General features: G+C 46.1%; 1 protein-coding gene across 1 annotated transcript in view; it reads left to right on the forward strand.

The window, feature by feature from the left end:
* LRIG1 (leucine rich repeats and immunoglobulin like domains 1) overlaps nt 1–16,871 on the forward strand; it is a gene marked incomplete at its 3' end in the record, with an annotated part of 88,871 nt that overhangs the window by 66,548 nt on the left and 5,452 nt on the right. Inside the window, exons 8-13 of the mRNA XM_080350802.1 lie at nt 1,475–1,618; nt 5,118–5,198; nt 10,496–10,567; nt 11,853–11,924; nt 14,159–14,322; nt 16,163–16,483. Coding sequence (XP_080206928.1) covers nt 1,475–1,618; nt 5,118–5,198; nt 10,496–10,567; nt 11,853–11,924; nt 14,159–14,322; nt 16,163–16,483 — 854 coding nt within the window. The remainder of the gene's footprint in view (nt 1–1,474; nt 1,619–5,117; nt 5,199–10,495; nt 10,568–11,852; nt 11,925–14,158; nt 14,323–16,162; nt 16,484–16,871) is intronic.

Below are 16,871 nucleotides of genomic sequence, written 5' to 3' on the forward strand. Positions count from 1 at the left end.
AAGGATTTTGGTGCTTGTTCAAATCTGCGTAACTCCACTTTTTTAAAAGTTTAGCAGCCCAAACTCACATCTTTTAAAGTGACTTGTGCTCCCAAGTCATTAAGGTATTTTCATAACTCCTATGCAGCTGCCCTTCGTGGAGAGAGAAGCTTGAGAAAATGAGAGTACCAGGATGTAGATGAATGCCACTTTTTGTACCTCGTCGGTGTGCAGGCGACTTGAAGCTGTGGCTGCTGCTGGTCACGCTCACCTGCCAGCAGCCCTGCAGGGCTTACCCAGGTTACCCAGAGATCAGGAGGAATATACTTGCAGCAGGGAGCTGTGGGTGGATGCTTCAGAGACCACTGAGCAGTGACTCTGCCTGTTGCCACCCCACAAGGTCCCTCATTTGACGAGCCAAACTGGCCTCCAACATCAGTAGCGCTGTGGCTTTACCGCTTCAGTAGAAAGTGGTTGTGTATTTTGTGAGGCGTCTGCAGTGGCTTGTAGCTTCCCATGCCCTGCCCTTGGTGTCAAATCATAGAAGCCTCATCTGCATCCTGTCTGGGAGAGAACAACAGATTTTTTCCTACCACCTTCCAAACTGCGACAGGAGTAGCACTTAAGAAATCTCCAAAACCAAAGAGAATATAGGCAAGAGGAAGAGATAGATGAAAAGCTAAGAAATAAACCCCTCTGAGATTAGTCACTTTTAAGTGGAGATTTCAAGCAGACTGAACGCTCCTTGACAAAGGGGAGCGGGAGGGAAGGTGGCTGGTTTACAACAGACACCTCCTTCCCATGCATGAAAGGAAGCATTCAATTGCCTTGTGGTGAAATGCGTTTGGCTCTCGACTGGGGTGGAGCAGGCGGTGGAGACACCCACACCCAGATGCCTGGGGCTTGCTGTGCACCAGTGCAGAACGATAAGACACCTCATGAATGCAGAAGTCTAGACCCTGCCAAGAGCGCGTGTGAACTTCAAAATCCATCCGTTTGACGTCACTCTCCACCTCGCAGGGCAGGGGGCAGGAGGGGACTGCTTTTTTCTGGAAGCCACAGGGGGACGGCAAATGGGATTGAGGACTGAACACAACCAGGGCTGATGTCTGAGTGTTACCTGTACATATGGGGACTGAGAAGGGGTGATGCTCCCAGGCCATGGAGAAGGAGTAGCCTCTCTGTGCCATAACTAACAGTGTGCGTGTTGGGTTATCTCTCTCATTCACTTCTGGGGGAGTCTCTCTCTGCTGCCAGTACAGACAACTTCCCTATAGCCAGGTGCCAAGTGCCTCGTGCTCCATTGTGGTCATCCAGGCTGCCCCATGGGTGTCTTGTAGGAATATTTGCAGACTGCAGTCTTATTTCATCATCAAGCTGTTATGGATCCACCCAGTACACACTGTCTCTCGTAAGGTAGTTGTGGGAAGCAGGCACTGGTTTGGAAAATACTGGTTGGATTGACAAGGGCTGTTTGTCTTGTTTTTTCCCTCAGAATACTCTCTTACAACAACCTAACCAGGCTGGATGAGGGAAGCTTGGCAGACCTTGGGGGACTGCACGTACTACGACTGAGCCACAATTCCATCAATCATATTGCAGAAGGTGCCTTCAAGGGACTCAAAAACCTACGTGTCCTGTAAGTTGCCCCCCCAGTTCTTGTCAGCTGACACTTGTCTTCCCTCCACAGTTCATGTGCTGCCAAACTGTTCTGCTTTGCGGTCACTTGGGGTGGCTGTGTCCTCAGCATCAAACTCCCCTACACTTGGCTTGGTTGTCTTGAGCAGCTGTTTTGTTTACCCCAGTATTCAATATCAGTGAACCTGTATTTTCTAATCAAGAGTAGTAAGGAGAATTGCAGCTGAATCCTAGTCTAAGATGGTGTTGAGAAGAAACAAAAAAAGGCACAACAAAGAAATTCAGTGGTTGGGCTTGCGATCTGGTTATACCAGAAGTGTCACAACACATGAAGCTTCACCTAGTCTTGTATTCAACTATGGGAGCAGGAAACTGCTACAGGTACCACGAGAGTAACCAGAAGTGTGAACTGTGGAGTTGTCATATACATGGACAGGAGATGGGCTCGATGATCCCTGTGGGTCCCTTCCAAATCAGGACATTCTATGATTCTAAATCTTTCTCTTTAATTGGGCTCACTTGGCTCGTGAAATGTTCTGTGGCTCTGATTTTCCTGATGACCTCTGAACAACTAGAAAGTTGCCATGTTATCAAGGGAGAAGTTTTGTGTGTCCTAATGTTGAACTGCAAAATGATCCATCCTGTGGTGGATGCGGCTGTTTACCAGAGACTTTTATTTTAAAGTCACTGACACAACAACATTACCTGGAAGTGTCACACTGGAAATGAGCTTGCCATCCAGAAGACAGCAACTTCTGGATTTTAGGGCTAATAGAGACCATTAGACAGATCAGTCTGACCTCCTTTGGGATGCCAGCTATGGAATTGCACCATTATGCACTGCTCAGCCCAAGAGCTACATTAGATTGAGGTACCTCTGGGCTTGCCTTACAAACATCAGATGATGTGGAATCCAGTTCTTCTAATTGTCCGTTCCTCTGTTGCCTCTGTCTCCCTTATTTGTACCCATAGGGCTGCTGGCTGCTCTCCTCCTCTCTCCAGAGCCTGCAGGCTCAGCACCTTCATCTGGCACACCACAAAGTTCTCACACCGTGTGTTATAGCACCGTGCAAGCTCCCAGGCCAGTTCAGTTCAGCAGACTGATTTAATTCTTCCTTCAAAAGAAAAAAACACACTTTGATACTTTTATTCCTCTTCAGGAGCCCATTGTGGCCTGAGTAATTAAAAGGAAATGGGAACAGAAAGATCTCCCCTTTTTACAGTACTTTTTGCATCTTACTTTTTCCTTTATTGAAGTTCACTGTGAAGGAAGTGACTGGAAAGTGAGTTTGGGTTTTGTTTGCTTTTTTTCCTGTTCTTTTTTTTTTAAACTGAAGCCAAAGCCTTTCAGCCACTGGGCATTCAGAAAGGGACCTTTCTGAGGCAGCTGTCAAGACCGGAACTAAAGGTTTCCAAAGAAAAATGGAGGGGAAGGGGAGCTGGTAGTTCTTTTTGCTCTGCAGTGAATGTGGAGCCTCTTTTATGTCTAGGGCAGAGCGGGGAGGCGGACAGGGAGTGTGTGAGCGAGCTCTAATTTAATAAAGAGAAGGGCCTATTGGGTCCTGCACCTGGTGAAAAAGACCCGAGCATGCTTTAATTATGGCCTATTGTTGGGGAGCCTTTGGTGGGTGTGAAACTGCTGAAATGTGGAGCTATTCAAATAGAGGTCAGGCCCAGAGACCTCAGAGCACAATGATTAACAAGGCTTCGAGCATTCAAGCTCAGCCAGCCAGAAAGAATAGGAAATTGGCAACAGGGGCTGGGAGAGGAGTTTAAATACAAAGAGAGCCGGGCCAAAATACCCCACTCTTTTTTCCCTCTCTCTCTATTTTCACTCATTCGTTAAAAAGGTTTTTATTCCTCCTTTCTAACACTAAACCTTTGAGTTGCCTCTGGATGAACAAGCAATACCATTTTCTTTTTCAGTAAAACACAATGTGTGGCAGTCAATTAATAAAAGTGTGTGTCAGAGAGCTCCCACAGCCTCTTCCCACTTGTCTGTCTCTGCCATGGGAAAGGGTTTACTGGTCCAAAGACTGGTAGCCCGTGGTGGAACTGAAGAGGAGAAATGTCTGAGAAGGGATTTGCCCTTGAAAACCAAACAGAACAATGGGCATTGGCTTGGCAACCATAGGGGAAATGTAGAAACTAAGCTCCAGGAGGATATATTTGCTCCCACTCAACTCAAACAGCCCTGAAAATGTCAGCACATCAAAGCGTCTCTCCAGGACTTGTCTCTTATGCCACCACAGCATTATGTGCACCTGCACCCCGTGGGGAGGTTCGGTTTTAACCATCCCTTTGGCACGGACCGACCCAGAGATCACCCTGACACCCGCAGGGCTGCTGGCTGAGGCCAAGGCTCCCCAGGGATGCAGGATTCAGGTCTCAGGCTAAAGCCAGTTGAGAAACAGGAATTGTGGCTTTTGGCCATCTCCCTTCACAGCTTTAGTTCACACACCAAAGCTGAGAAACGAGCAAAGACTGCAGCCAGCTTAGGTACTGGGAGGAAAAGTCTCGTCTCGCCTGGGGAAAACCATCCTAGTATTGAAACTGGGGGATTTTAAACATTTCTGTTCTCTTCTTGTGGATTATTGTGTATTTGTGCTGTATAGCCCAAAAGCTACACTCACTCAGATGCCAGTGCTGGGAATGCAACAAAATACTTTGTTCTGGAAATCGTTTTTCCCTTTTGGTCTTCATATATTTAAACTGGAAATGTTCTGATAATCTTCAAAAGGTGTGAAAGGAGCAGCTGAGGGCTCAGAGGGGTTATCTGGACAGTTTAGTTGCTTTGTTCTTGGTTTTTGCTGGGTTTTAGATCCAAGTGATGTAACAAAACCAACAAAGCCTATTTATTTTTTCTTTCTTTTTACTTAACATTAGAAATGATAAATTTCTGTCTGTGTTGCTGGGTATTCATTACTAGATGGAATTAAAGCTAGGAGGGAAAGATTTTTAAACAGACTGTTTAAACAGCTTTTGTGGATTTCTCTGTTTGTTCTGTGTGCTTGTTTTTCTTCAGACCTCTTTGACTCCTGTAATTGATGGTCAATTTGAAAGCCAAAAGAAGCTAAGTCTGTAAAAAGAGTTCTTACTCATTTTTTAAAAAAAGTGATTATAAAGAGAGTTGGGGTTGTGTAGTGATGATGGCGCTTTCCTTTGCTAAGCTTTCAAGTTCATTGCCAGAAAAAAATGCAGCTTCACAGAAAATACACCAAATCATCTTCCTAAGATACAGCTACAGAAAAATACATGTATACATTGAAACAGCCAAAATTATCTTCTTTGTAGTAGCATTTAAGGACAACTGTTCCTTGCAGTTTAGTTTTAGGACTTTATTTTCTTTTTCCTCCTTTTCTTTGGATGCACAGAATTAGGAAAGGTCTCAAACCTACTTGTTAAATAGTGGTTATCTGCTGTTTCAGCAACAGAGGGCTGGTTTTGGAATGCCTGGGACTAAGACACTGATTATGAGCTCTCTCTTGTCCTCTCCCCAGGGAACTGGACCACAACGACATCTCAGGCACAATAGAAGATACCAATGGAGCCTTTACAGGGCTAGAAAACCTGAGCAAGCTGTGAGTATCCCTGGGTTTGAAGTTCTGCGAAACAGTTGTGTGCCTGCGTGGGGCTGGGTCTCTTCCCTCCATCGCAGTCTTCCTCCCTTTGCAACAAGATAAAAATCAACAGAAAATTTGAAATGTAGTAGTTTTGAAGGCTTACTGCAAGAGTGCAGATGTGGTTATCAGGCCCTTGTGTTTTGAAGATTATAGTCCTTTTAAAGCCATGAACAGACAGTGCCACATACTGTAGCTCAGAGACAGGAGAAAGAAACTTACGTTGTTTTCATTTATAAGATTCAGCACAACTGTTCCTCGCTTCTAAAAGCAAAGAGCAACAAAAAAAGACCCCTTGCAATCTTCAGCAAAGCACTGATTGATGCAACAAATAACAATAAACAGAAGAGAAAAATCACCCCATTTCCTGTTACAACAGAGGATTGAAACAGGATTCCTTTCTGTGGGATACTCTGTCTGAGAGTGATCTTTTGGGCTTGCTTCCATGTGCAGCGACAATAAAAGGCACCATGGGGCATAGGCTCTTACAGAGATAAAAAGAAACCTAAGGCAAGCATGCGCCTTGCAAATGTTTATAGCTTGCAAGTATTTTCACATTGCTCTGTACTTGTTCGAATTCCATTTGAAATCGGCTGTGTAAATCAGCCCTGTGAGAGAAGTCTCTGATGGCTTGTGACAAATCAAGAGTCTTTCTAATCATTACCTCTTGCCTTTGTTTCAGTTCTCAGCACCCCCTCATCGCGCTGTCTCTGATGCTGAGATGGCACAGCCAGAGGTGCAGTAAAAGTACCTCGATGGGTAGCAGATGGCCAGAATGAATCCTGGCAGGCGGTATATTGTCGTGCTCTCATTAGAGACTCCTGGGGGAGTGGGAAGAGCTGGGGCAGGATTCATGGGGACGTAATGCTTAGGTGGAGAAGAGAAATTTGAAGTTGCAGACATAGATGGTGTCTGATCATTGTTGTGGAGAGTCAGTGGATCCAAGGAGAAGGGAACCAAGTTGTAGCTGCGAGTAAAGTGAGGCAGAAGGCAGAGAAGGATGTAAGGATGGGGGCAGTCAGGCAGGGAGACAGAAGTGTGGGATGGAGAGAGACCAGTAGGCATGGCTGTGCACGTGGGGTTGGGAAAAAATTCTGAAGAGTTGCTAGGAAAAAGGCAGAGGAGCAGCTGTGGTGGGCGGGAGAGTCCTTGGCTGCTCTTGCTGAAGTTTTTGGTTTGAAGAAGCCAGTGAAACCATGCGAGTGGCTAGAAAGGCAGTGGGAGCAGATGCTTTTTCCAGAGGGTATTGCAGGCTGTAGGGTTACGAGTCTGCAGCGCTCCTTTGACCAGGGGGAGAAGGTGAAGGAAAGCAGAGAGAGAGCAGTCCTGGTGGGATGTCCGCCATAGGGCATCCCTCCAACGTGGCCACTGGCATGGGAGCAAAAGTGGCGGTCCCAAATGATTGGGATATGTTAGAAATGCTGGGTGCAGATAACAGGAAAGGGGTGAAAAAGCCAGTGGAGACAGCATTGAGGGAAAGAGTTCAGCGAAAAGATTGACTCAGCAACCAGGAGAAATGAACCCTGATGAGTTGTGGGGTCAGGCAGAGGCCAGGAGGTACAGCCAGGAGCAGGAGGAGGCAGGACCGGAGCGATGCAGCCTGCAGGGCTGTACGGGTTGTGCCTGGAGCTCTGGGCAGAGCAGCAAAACAACCGTACCCTGGTTCAATGTTTATCAGCTGGCACAAGGAACGGCTTCAAATGATGGACAGTTTTGTCTGCCAGTAGCAAAGGATGAAGCAAGGGCTTGCACAAGTCTAAAGAAGCAGAGCTTGCATATTTTTTCACATTGTTTACCTCTGGTTTTCGATGCATGTGCACTTGAGCCAGTTCTGAGTGTGGTTGAGCGCAGGGAAGTACATGTGCCTGTGGTTTGTGGGGCGGGTTGCAGCCAGTTTCATAGCCTGGAAGAGCATGTGGATCAGGTTGGTCTTGGGCAGACGGAAGTGGTCTGATTAACCTAACAGAGCAAACCTGCTGTGGGACAGACAGGTTGCTGGGATCGCTCATTGTCAGCCGGAGTGTAAGGCTAGAAAACCCCTCAGAATATGAGATTATTTCATTATATTTCTTGAGGCGTTTTGGGGACACTCAGGAGTGGTCACTTTTAAAGGGATTTGCTCAGGTCTGTTTTAGCTCATCAGCATGTAAATCCCAAACTTGTAATTTTGTTTAAGGTTGAAATGAGTATCTTTCTTGCTGCTGGGATTTTTTTCCTTAGTAAAATAAAATATCAGCCTTTACAGCAAACATTTCACTGCATGATTTAGTGCCTCTGTTTAAACTGTCAATGGGCTTTAAATGCATTAGCATACAAAAAATAAATGGGCACTTCAGAGGAGACCTTCCAATGAATTAATAATCACCTCAGCTCTATGGAGATTGCCTTAAAAGCCATTCCCCTTTGATGTGGCACAGATTAGCCTCTGAAAGGATTTAGCACAGAGAGGCTTGTTCGCTGAAATGAAGGTGTTAAACTGAGAGGTGGGGAGGCCAGTCACTTTAGCCTTCCCTGAATTATATATGAAGCTCTCCAGGATGGAGAGCTAAATTAAAAGGTTGCTTCAGAAAGAGGGAGTCAAGAAGCACTGAAGCATAAAAAGCATCAGTGGAATCGCTGGGGAACAAGGAGTTTCCTAATTATTCAAGCTGCTAAATGTAACCGTTTTTTTTGATGGCTCACTCAGTGACTGAGATCTTCCGCAGGTGCAAAACTGGCTGGAGGAGAAAATGCCGCTTTCTAATGAATTGTGTGCCTAGCGTATAATTACACCTCTGTATGTGTGCGACTGGCGCTGCCGGCAGCGGAGCCGCGTCCCTGGGCTCGCATTCCAGCCCGCTGCAGCCCTTGGAAGGGGCTGCTGGGTTCAAACCATTTTGGAATCGGAGAAGTGGTTAGTTGAGACTTGAAAGGCGTAATGATTTTAATGAGTTTGCCGGGGCATGGCTTTATTACCAGTCTGTTACGTGTTTCTTGTGTATATAGCCATAAAGTTGTGTGCACCTATACAAGTGGTTATATACATTGTGTATTTACATCCTCAGGCGTACTGCTTATCTCTGCACAGAAAAGTAAACAGATATAATCAGTATCTCCAATTTTCAGAGTCCAAGATCCACTGTAAACAATTAATAGAAATCTGCAGTTGCCAAACCCAAGTTGAGCATAACACCCTCATGTAGGAGTATGGCTCCAGAAATCAGTGTGTATGGATGCAGCCATATGACCAGAGTTCACATATAGTAAATTATTTACTATATTAATCATTCTAATGGATTTTTCAAAGCCTTCATTAATCCAACATCCTTTTAACCAAATGATGGTACACATAATTGCACACACCCTTTACTGCTGCTTGTATCTCACCCAGAGGAAAAAGCCACACACACTCTTATGCAATAAATACCCTGGTTTTGGTGCTGTAAGATGAAGGTCAGTAAAGTTCACTGTAGATATTGGAATGACTCTGCCAATAAAGCAGGTTGTAGCTATCTGGAGCCTTTATCAGCCACCAGAATGCCTACAGTAGCTGTCTTGTTTTTCGCCTCCAGTCAAACAATTAGAGAAGGGACATGGCTCTGAAAATTTGGCTGTGGTTTTGTACCAAGTTAACTCTTCCCGTAAGAAAGGGCTTCAAGCATGCATCTTGCTATGGAGGCTGGGAGGTGGCTTTGCCCGAAACTGAAGCTTTTGGTTGCAATTGCTCTGGAACGCTATTTGTGATCCTGGGGCCACAGACCTTTTGTACAGAGCAAGGAGTAACCGGCCTTTCCTGTCTACTCCAGGAGTGGTGGCTCATCTGACAATACCACCATCAGGGTGATTGATTTTTGTAAGAACCTACTCAGGGTCATAGTGTTGCTCAGTGACAGGCACCCAAATTCTCTTCAAAGACTTCAGGCTGCAAGGACAGATTGTGGTACAGTCTCAGTCCTTGCTGTCATAACAGCCTGATGAGCCCCAGTTTTCCATCTACCCATTGTGGCATCCACTGCTTCATCCACACCAAAACTGGGCTTTATGGGTGCCATGACTGAGACACCAGATTGTCCTGACATGTGAAGGATGCTTTGTGGAAAGCCTTTGCGAACTCCTGCAAATGTATTTGCTCATACGTTGGCTGCACATGCTCCATCTTGCACCCCAGCCTCCTTTTCCCAGCCGCTAGCAAGCAGTGAGACCGTCATAGTTTTAGAGCCTTTTAGGTACAAGTACAGGTTGCACCTTATGTTAAAGGAAAATTCAGGCAAATACAGCACCCGATGTGCCAAGTTTTTACCGGAGGTGTGAGTCATGACTTGCATTGGACACCACGCACAGCAGGCGGTGATAAAAGATGCACCTGGAGGATAAACCCTAGACAGAGAGAACGTGGGGAAGGAGAGCATTTCCTAATTAATGGCAGTGGTTGATGTTTTATTAAAACAGGTGAGGAGACTATCCATTTTGTATGAACCCTGCCCCTGACTGATCACCACTGGTCAATATTTATCGAGACGTGTTACTTTGCAGAGAGCAGCTGGGCTCTCTGTTCCCCTCTTGCTGCTGCACAGCCCTGTGCTGTTTCAGAGGAATGCCCTCTGCTCACAGGTGCAAGCAGGCACGCTCCTCAGCTCTGTTCATTACCTTTTCTGTTCTTCCTTTTGCCCTTTGAAATTACCGCTGGCCTATTATTTGTTGCATCACATTACTTTGCTGTTGTATTTATAATAAACTGAGGAAGGAAGGCAGCAGTCACTTCAGTTAGCTGCTGTGTAAATGTGCAGCCAAGAGCCAGCCCTCAGCCCTTGTGTGTGAGTGTCCATCCACGCCAAGGAGCAGGGAATAGATTAGCACTCTTTTACCCTCTGGGAAGAAGTGAGGAAAAAAAAAGTCACCGGGAGAGACCAAAATCTTGTTAAACTGTCATTGCACTTGATCCTGTCCGCAGCCTGCCTGCAAAGAATAGAGGGGACTTGCTGTTACTCAGCAAGCTGGTTTCCCAGCGCTGGAGCAAGCCTACCTTTTTACGTGATACGGCACATTCCCTTTTGTGCTGTCATCACTATTAAATTCAAATACAGATAAAAGGATTTAATTTCAGGAGTGGGAAAGTGAGTGTACTTCAGCCCCTTAATCTCCATGCAGTTCAGATTTCCCAGGACTTACACTGAGCGTGTATATCAGATAAAACCACACTAATTGTGTTCCTTCCCTTTCTGCCCCCCTCTCCCCGTTTTCTTTCTGTTTATCTGGCACTGGGTGTTTGGAAACTGCAGAACTCTGTTTGGAAACAAGATCAAGTCGGTGGCCAAGAAAGCATTCTCAGGGTTGGAGGCCCTGGAGCACCTGTGAGTAACCCACCATGCCTCGGAGTTTGGGGGGGGGGGGCTGCCAAAAGTAGCTGCCTGAGAGATCTGCTAGCAATTTAATAGCGTCTTTGTAAACTGAGAAGCCAGTCCATTTGTGGGGGCCACCTGCTTCCTTCTCATTATAAGTCCGCCTCAACTTTGGCCTTTTTTTGTGCCAGGAACAAAGTTATAGAACATATGGCAAATCTGCATGCTCTTAATTTTTTTATTTGTTCTTGGCTAAGTATCGCCTTGACTTGCACATTGCTGCTTTGCAGACTGTTAGCAATGAAAATATGCTATTTCAGATGTAGCCTTCTCTCCTCCTCCCTCGCTCCAACTTCCTCCTAAATCTGGGCTCTGGCAGTGCCGCATGTTGCAAACGACTGCATACGATGCAGGCACCGAACATCCCCGTTCAGCACAACTGACGTAGGGCAATTTGCAAGAAGTAAATTTTGGCTGCCGCTATGTAGGTTTTTTTCTGTGTCCCAAGGCTGATGACTCCAGCAGTGATTCATTAATAACTTCCTTTCTGAATTAGCACAAGTTAAAGTGTGTGATTTTTGCTCTGGATGTTTTATTGGCTGATGATCATATGAAATGTTGGTGCCATTGCGATTGTACTGAAGGGTTAGGGCTGCCTGACTGGGGGTAACATTCCCAGATAACGGTTCCCGTATTAATGCTCCACTGAGGTTTCTCTGCAAGCAGTGCTTGTCTGTCCTGCATTCCACTCACTAAAACATAAGCCCTAAACCTGACACTATCCTTTTTCAGAGAACAAGTGAATTTTTTAATTAACGATAGTTGTGAGGGAAGCTTTTAAAAATACCTTCTTTTGGAAACATTGCAGTGTTTTTCTAATACAGTAGTATCTGCTCAAAGTCACTTTCAAATAACTTCTCAGATGCCTTTTAGTGCAACTATTTACTTTCTTTATGTTTGCTGAAGCTCTCCTCTGGGATATGACATTCCTGACTATCTTTGGTTATTGAGGGGGCTGAGGAATTTCTGAGCTATGGATGATAGAGGTAGCTGGGACTGAGAAAGTGTGGTGAGAAGACGGGGTAGGGAATGACTTAATGATTTATTCCCATATTTTTTGTTGGTTGACCGTTGTTCTGCAATATTTATTCAATGTTAGTGTATGAACCGCAAGTGCATATGGCCTTAATGAGGAGCTACCAAATCACCTGCTTCTGGAGTCATTGCTTAAATACAGAGATCTTGTCAGAGCCACAGCATCCCTTTTGCTCACATTGCCTTTGGTTGTGTTCTGCAGGAACCTTGGGGATAACGCCATCCGCTCCATTCAAGCAGATGCTTTTGCCAAGATGAAGAGCCTGCGGCAGCTGTAAGTAATCGGACTGCACACACCATTCAGGAGGCAGGGATCCTTCTTGCTCTGGACGTGAGAAGTAGCACGTTGTTTCCAGTGGGGTGTTATCCGCATTACATTTCATTTATTTCCTCCTCTCCTCTGTCCTCCTCTGCAGGGTATTTTTATACATGAGTAGATGTCACAGGAACATCTTGCATTTAATAGTGAGTCAAGTTAGATGATCGGAACAGGTTCTTCCAGCAGGTTTGCATCTGTGCAATTATTCATCTCTGCTCAGGAAGTCCAGCCCTGGTTCTGTTAGCCATCTCTCCTTCTCACACCACCACTGATTTAATTCCCAGTGGCCCATCTGCTCCTTTGCTGTACCTATGTTTATGATTCACATACAGTACTGACATTTCAGCGATAAGCCCCGTTTGAACTGGATCCACTTGTCATCCAGCCTTCTGGTGTAAAAATACAGATGTGTTATCAGAGCTGCTGCTTGTGCTCCAGGGTGGGGCCCTGCACTGTTATCAGACACTGTTTCCAGTCTTGCTTGGTTTCCTTTTCTCTTCTTTGCCATAAATATTTAATCCACTGTCAGTGCATTTCTACACTCTGGAGTAGTGCAGTGTCTGCAGAACAAGAAATCACTTTGGTATTTGGGCACGTTCAGATTCTTCTTCCTGACGCTGGAAATGGGAATGGGATGGTCATTATTAGCAATGACATTTAATACCAGTGACTGAGGAATGAATAACATAAACATTGCGTGTCCGTTGTTTGTTTATCCACCTCTATCTTTCGCACTGGCTCTTGAAACAAAAGTGAGGTGAAAGACTGATCTTATCAGAGCTTGTGGGATCCCAGATATTGTGAAGGAATCTATACCATGGAAAAGGTGGCTTTTAGATAGGGCATGTAGACATGCAGAATGCATCGTACTGAAGTCCTGAATCTGAAGGGTCTCTCTGAGCTGTGCCAGCCAGCCAGCAGCGTTTATGCCATCATGTGTGTTAAGGGCTGCATGTTTTTCTAGGACAGCAAAGTGGACAAATGTGGAAATTCAGATCACTATGTTCCCTCATTCTCTCCTTCTCCAGTCCCCTTCTTTTCTCCTTTTCTGCCTACTTTGAGACCAGGATGTCCTGACGTTATCAGGTTGAAAAAAAGGAGGAGATTCACATCTTAGAACACAGTGCTGGACTTAGGATTGTGCTGTGCTCTTGATGTCCTGCTCTTGCACAGCTTGCAGTGTTGCAGGACAGGACTTTTCTCTGTGGGGCCGTTTTCCCAGTCTCTGAGGCACCATCACATTCAATCTGAGGGGTCAGGCTGGGTTTTCCTAGGATCTTGGATGAAACCAGACCGAAGTCTGAATTCCTTGTTGGTATAAACTTGCAGTTCTTCTCTGGCCTCAGAGTGATCCTGAGCCACCTTTTGGCCCAGAATATTTAAAAAACAAAGCTCGAGCCTTCCTTTTGATTTGCCCCTTTTTCACAGCTCTTTTCTAAATTACTATTAGGATGCTGAGAAATGTTTTTGTGTCTTGCTTTCCAAACTAGTCACTGTTTGTATTGGGTTTCCAGAAATGCCTTGGGTCATTTCTCTTCCACTGCTTCTGTTAATCAGTAAACACAACATCAGCTGCACCTCTTATCCCTGGTGATGCTGGTGGGTGAACATGTTCCTTACAGACGGGCAGGGAGGGGCCACTCCTCTGGTGTTGGCCACTGAGGGAAATAACGGTCTTACAGCAGGAACTTGGCATGTTCTCACTGTTCAGCAAGTCCTGAATTCAGTCTCCACCAAAGATGCTCGAACCACAGAGGCAGAGAAGGAGCACGGGTGGTAATTACCTCTGAGAAATTGGAGCAGGACGGGCTGTACTGTTGACTTGTGCCTTGGCTGCATGTCTCCTTTGTTGGTGATCTGCCTTGGTTTCTCTCACTTAAGCCAGGGATGGGTTTGCTCGTGTGTTCCTGGAGATCACTCTGGAAGTTGGTTAGTAACTAAAAGGTGCTAGGGAGTGTCACTGCAGTACAGGAGTGGGTTGCTCTGTGTGGAGATGAAATACTGTTTAAATGTGTTATGTGTTTAACGTCACTAGTGCCTCAGTGACAACCCTGCAGTCTTTTTTTTCCTTCCACCCATGCTGCGGGGGGGGAGGGAGGAATGTGTCTAACATGAAAGGGCTGTGAGCTTTCAGCCTTCTCTGCGTGCAGGACTCACAGCAGGGTCGTGTTGGTTTTGTTTCCCTGCAGCCACATAAACAGCGACAGCTTCCTCTGCGACTGCCAGCTGAAATGGTTGCCCCAGTGGTTAGTTGAGAAAGAGCTGCAATCCTCTGTGGTGGCCACCTGCGCCCATCCTGAGTCACTAAAAAGCAAGAGCATTTTTGCCACCCTGCCAGAAAGTTTTGTGTGTGGTAAGTCTTGCCTGTGTGCTTTGAGGTTGTATGAAGGGTAGGACTCATTTGGGAAACATTGTCTTTGACTACTAGCATGTTATTACGAGTGGGTTTCTGTTTTGTTTTGTTATCCAGTGGGATCAAAGGAAGCCCAAGCCTGCATTTTAAAAATTTGTCACTGGCTACAATTTACTTCCCACCAAAACCACCCAGCGCATTGCTTGCATCCAGTGTGTTCCTTACAGCTCCCAATGTTCAATCAAAGGGTCTGATGCTTGTTCCTGTTCCAGATGGGGCTGCGCAGAGACTTCCCCCGTCCTCTTGGTTTGATACCACCAAGACTGCAGCTATAATTTTTTTCACTCTACAGTGTTCTGAGCTTCTTCTGTGGCTTTGTGTTCTTCACTCATCTTTCGTGCCTCTTGGAAATAACTAAAGGGTTAAAAAAGAGAAAAACAGCAGAGGAGAATCCCCTCATCACAGCTCCCTTTTTGGGGCCAGTAAGGCATTACACATGAACCAACTGGCTAACAGTTGCATTATAATCTTGCTTTTTGTATCCTACAGTTGTTTTTTCTTCTAAACAGCACCTACTGCTGTTCTCCCACCCAAACACCGCAGTTGACTGCACCTGAGCTGTGGTTGCAGAGCAGTTTTACTTAATACCCAGCACACACATAAACATCTACTAACTCTCTTGTAAAGGAAAGAAATGTAAATGATCAGATGAAGCCAAAGGCGATGCCGCTAATGCATCCAGCTTTTGGGCAAAGTAAAGGCCTGGTTTGGTGAGCCAAACCCTGTGCTGTGGAGCCAACCAGTGTGGATCCTGCGGGGAGCTGCACATGGCTGTTTGATGAAGGAAAAACTGAGCTTTTGAGAATGCTATTTCACTAAGTTGGATGCATGACTTGCATTGAACGCAGAGCAAAAGCTTTGTTCCAGCTGGTGTCCCCTGTCCCTCCCGATCCCAGGGTGGCAGGGCTCTTCCTAGGTGGCCTCTGAGCGAGTCTGGGAGGCTTTGCTGTGTTCATCTGGAAGAAGAGATCATGAAGGCTCCATCCCCACAGCAACATCACAAAGCGAAGACAGCTTTGCTTCTCCAGTGCCTGCCAAGTCCTCCAGGCACTAGTACTCCTGGTTCCAGAGGCCTGGTTGTTTAATTAAACCTTAGTCAAATATTAAATTACACCATTTGTAGAAATCTAATAAATGAATCTGCTTGGAACTTTGCTAAAACCAACAGTCTTGAGGGCAGAGAGAAAGCATGCAAAGCTTTCCACTCCAGACGGGTGACAGGCAAATACAGCTGCTTCTGCTTTGACAGCGTGTGCTGCTGTCACCTTGCTTGCAAGAATTTATCCCCAGAGGTGGCATTTGCAGCACTTTTAAGTGTCCTACTCTCCCCTCCTGCTTCACGCTAATGCAGGCCTGGAGGTGAAATTGTAAATTCAGTATTGCTCTTAATGCATGGGGTGTACAAGGAAGAATGTTTTCTTTGGACCACAGTATCTTTCTGAGGTTCAGCTACACTGGTGAAGAGAACTAGGCATCGTGTAGGTGTTTGAGGATCATGAAGTGACCATCGCAGACCACTGGTTACAGAAGGAACCAGAGTCCCAGCTTAGAGCAGCTGCTCAGTGGAGTTGTGTGTGGCACATCTGCACTGCAGAGCCAGTCTCGGTGGCGGAATGCCTTGCAAGAGAAGCTGCCCTCCTGGTGTAGACAACAGTGGATGTGAAAGCAGATGTGCTGTAGTGCCTTTCACTTATGCCCTGCTCATTTCTCATTGCATCTCTCTGCTTGCTCCAGTCTTCCTCATAGTCCAGGACTAACTAGGCCTGTTGCTTTCTTTTAGATGATTTCCCCAAGCCGCAGATCATCATCCAGCCCGAGACGACGGTGGCTGTCCTTGGGAAGGACATCCGTTTCACGTGCTCGGCCGCCAGCAGTAGCAGCTCCCCCATGATGTTTGCGTGGAAGAAAGACAACGAGATGCTGCACAATGCTGAGATCGAGAACTTTGCCCACGTGCGGGCAAAGGATGGTGAGGTGATGGAGTACACCACCATTCTGCACCTCCGGCATGTCACCTTCACCCATGAAGGGCGTTACCAGTGTATCATCACCAACCACTTTGGCTCTACCTACTCCAACAAGGCCCGACTCACTGTTAATGGTGAGTAGGAAGCTGCTTTCTCATTCCTTTCCTCAGCCTGAGTCGGTACAATTCTCTGGGACGCACTTTTGGCAGGCAGTTACTCCTGAGGGTCCGTTCCTGATGGTGAGGACTTCCAAACCTCTTCACACCACCAGCTTGCATCTCCGTGGATGCTGAGAAATGCCATGTGGGGAGCACATGCCCAGCTTGTGATGGCTTCCATCCAGCCAGGCACTTCAGCACATTCTGAACAGCTTTAGCTGCCTCTCTTTGGCTGTTCCTGTGGAGTCTCTGCCTAATGAAATGGGCAAATGCAAATGAAAATACGAAAGGATACAAAGAAGAGATAATGGGTTTTATTTCCAGGTTAACCACAGAAGAAAAGTAACATTAATCCCATGTTTGA

This window comes from Nesoenas mayeri, assembly GCF_963082525.1.
Source record: "Nesoenas mayeri genome assembly, chromosome: 10".
NCBI lineage: Eukaryota > Metazoa > Chordata > Aves > Columbiformes > Columbidae > Nesoenas > Nesoenas mayeri.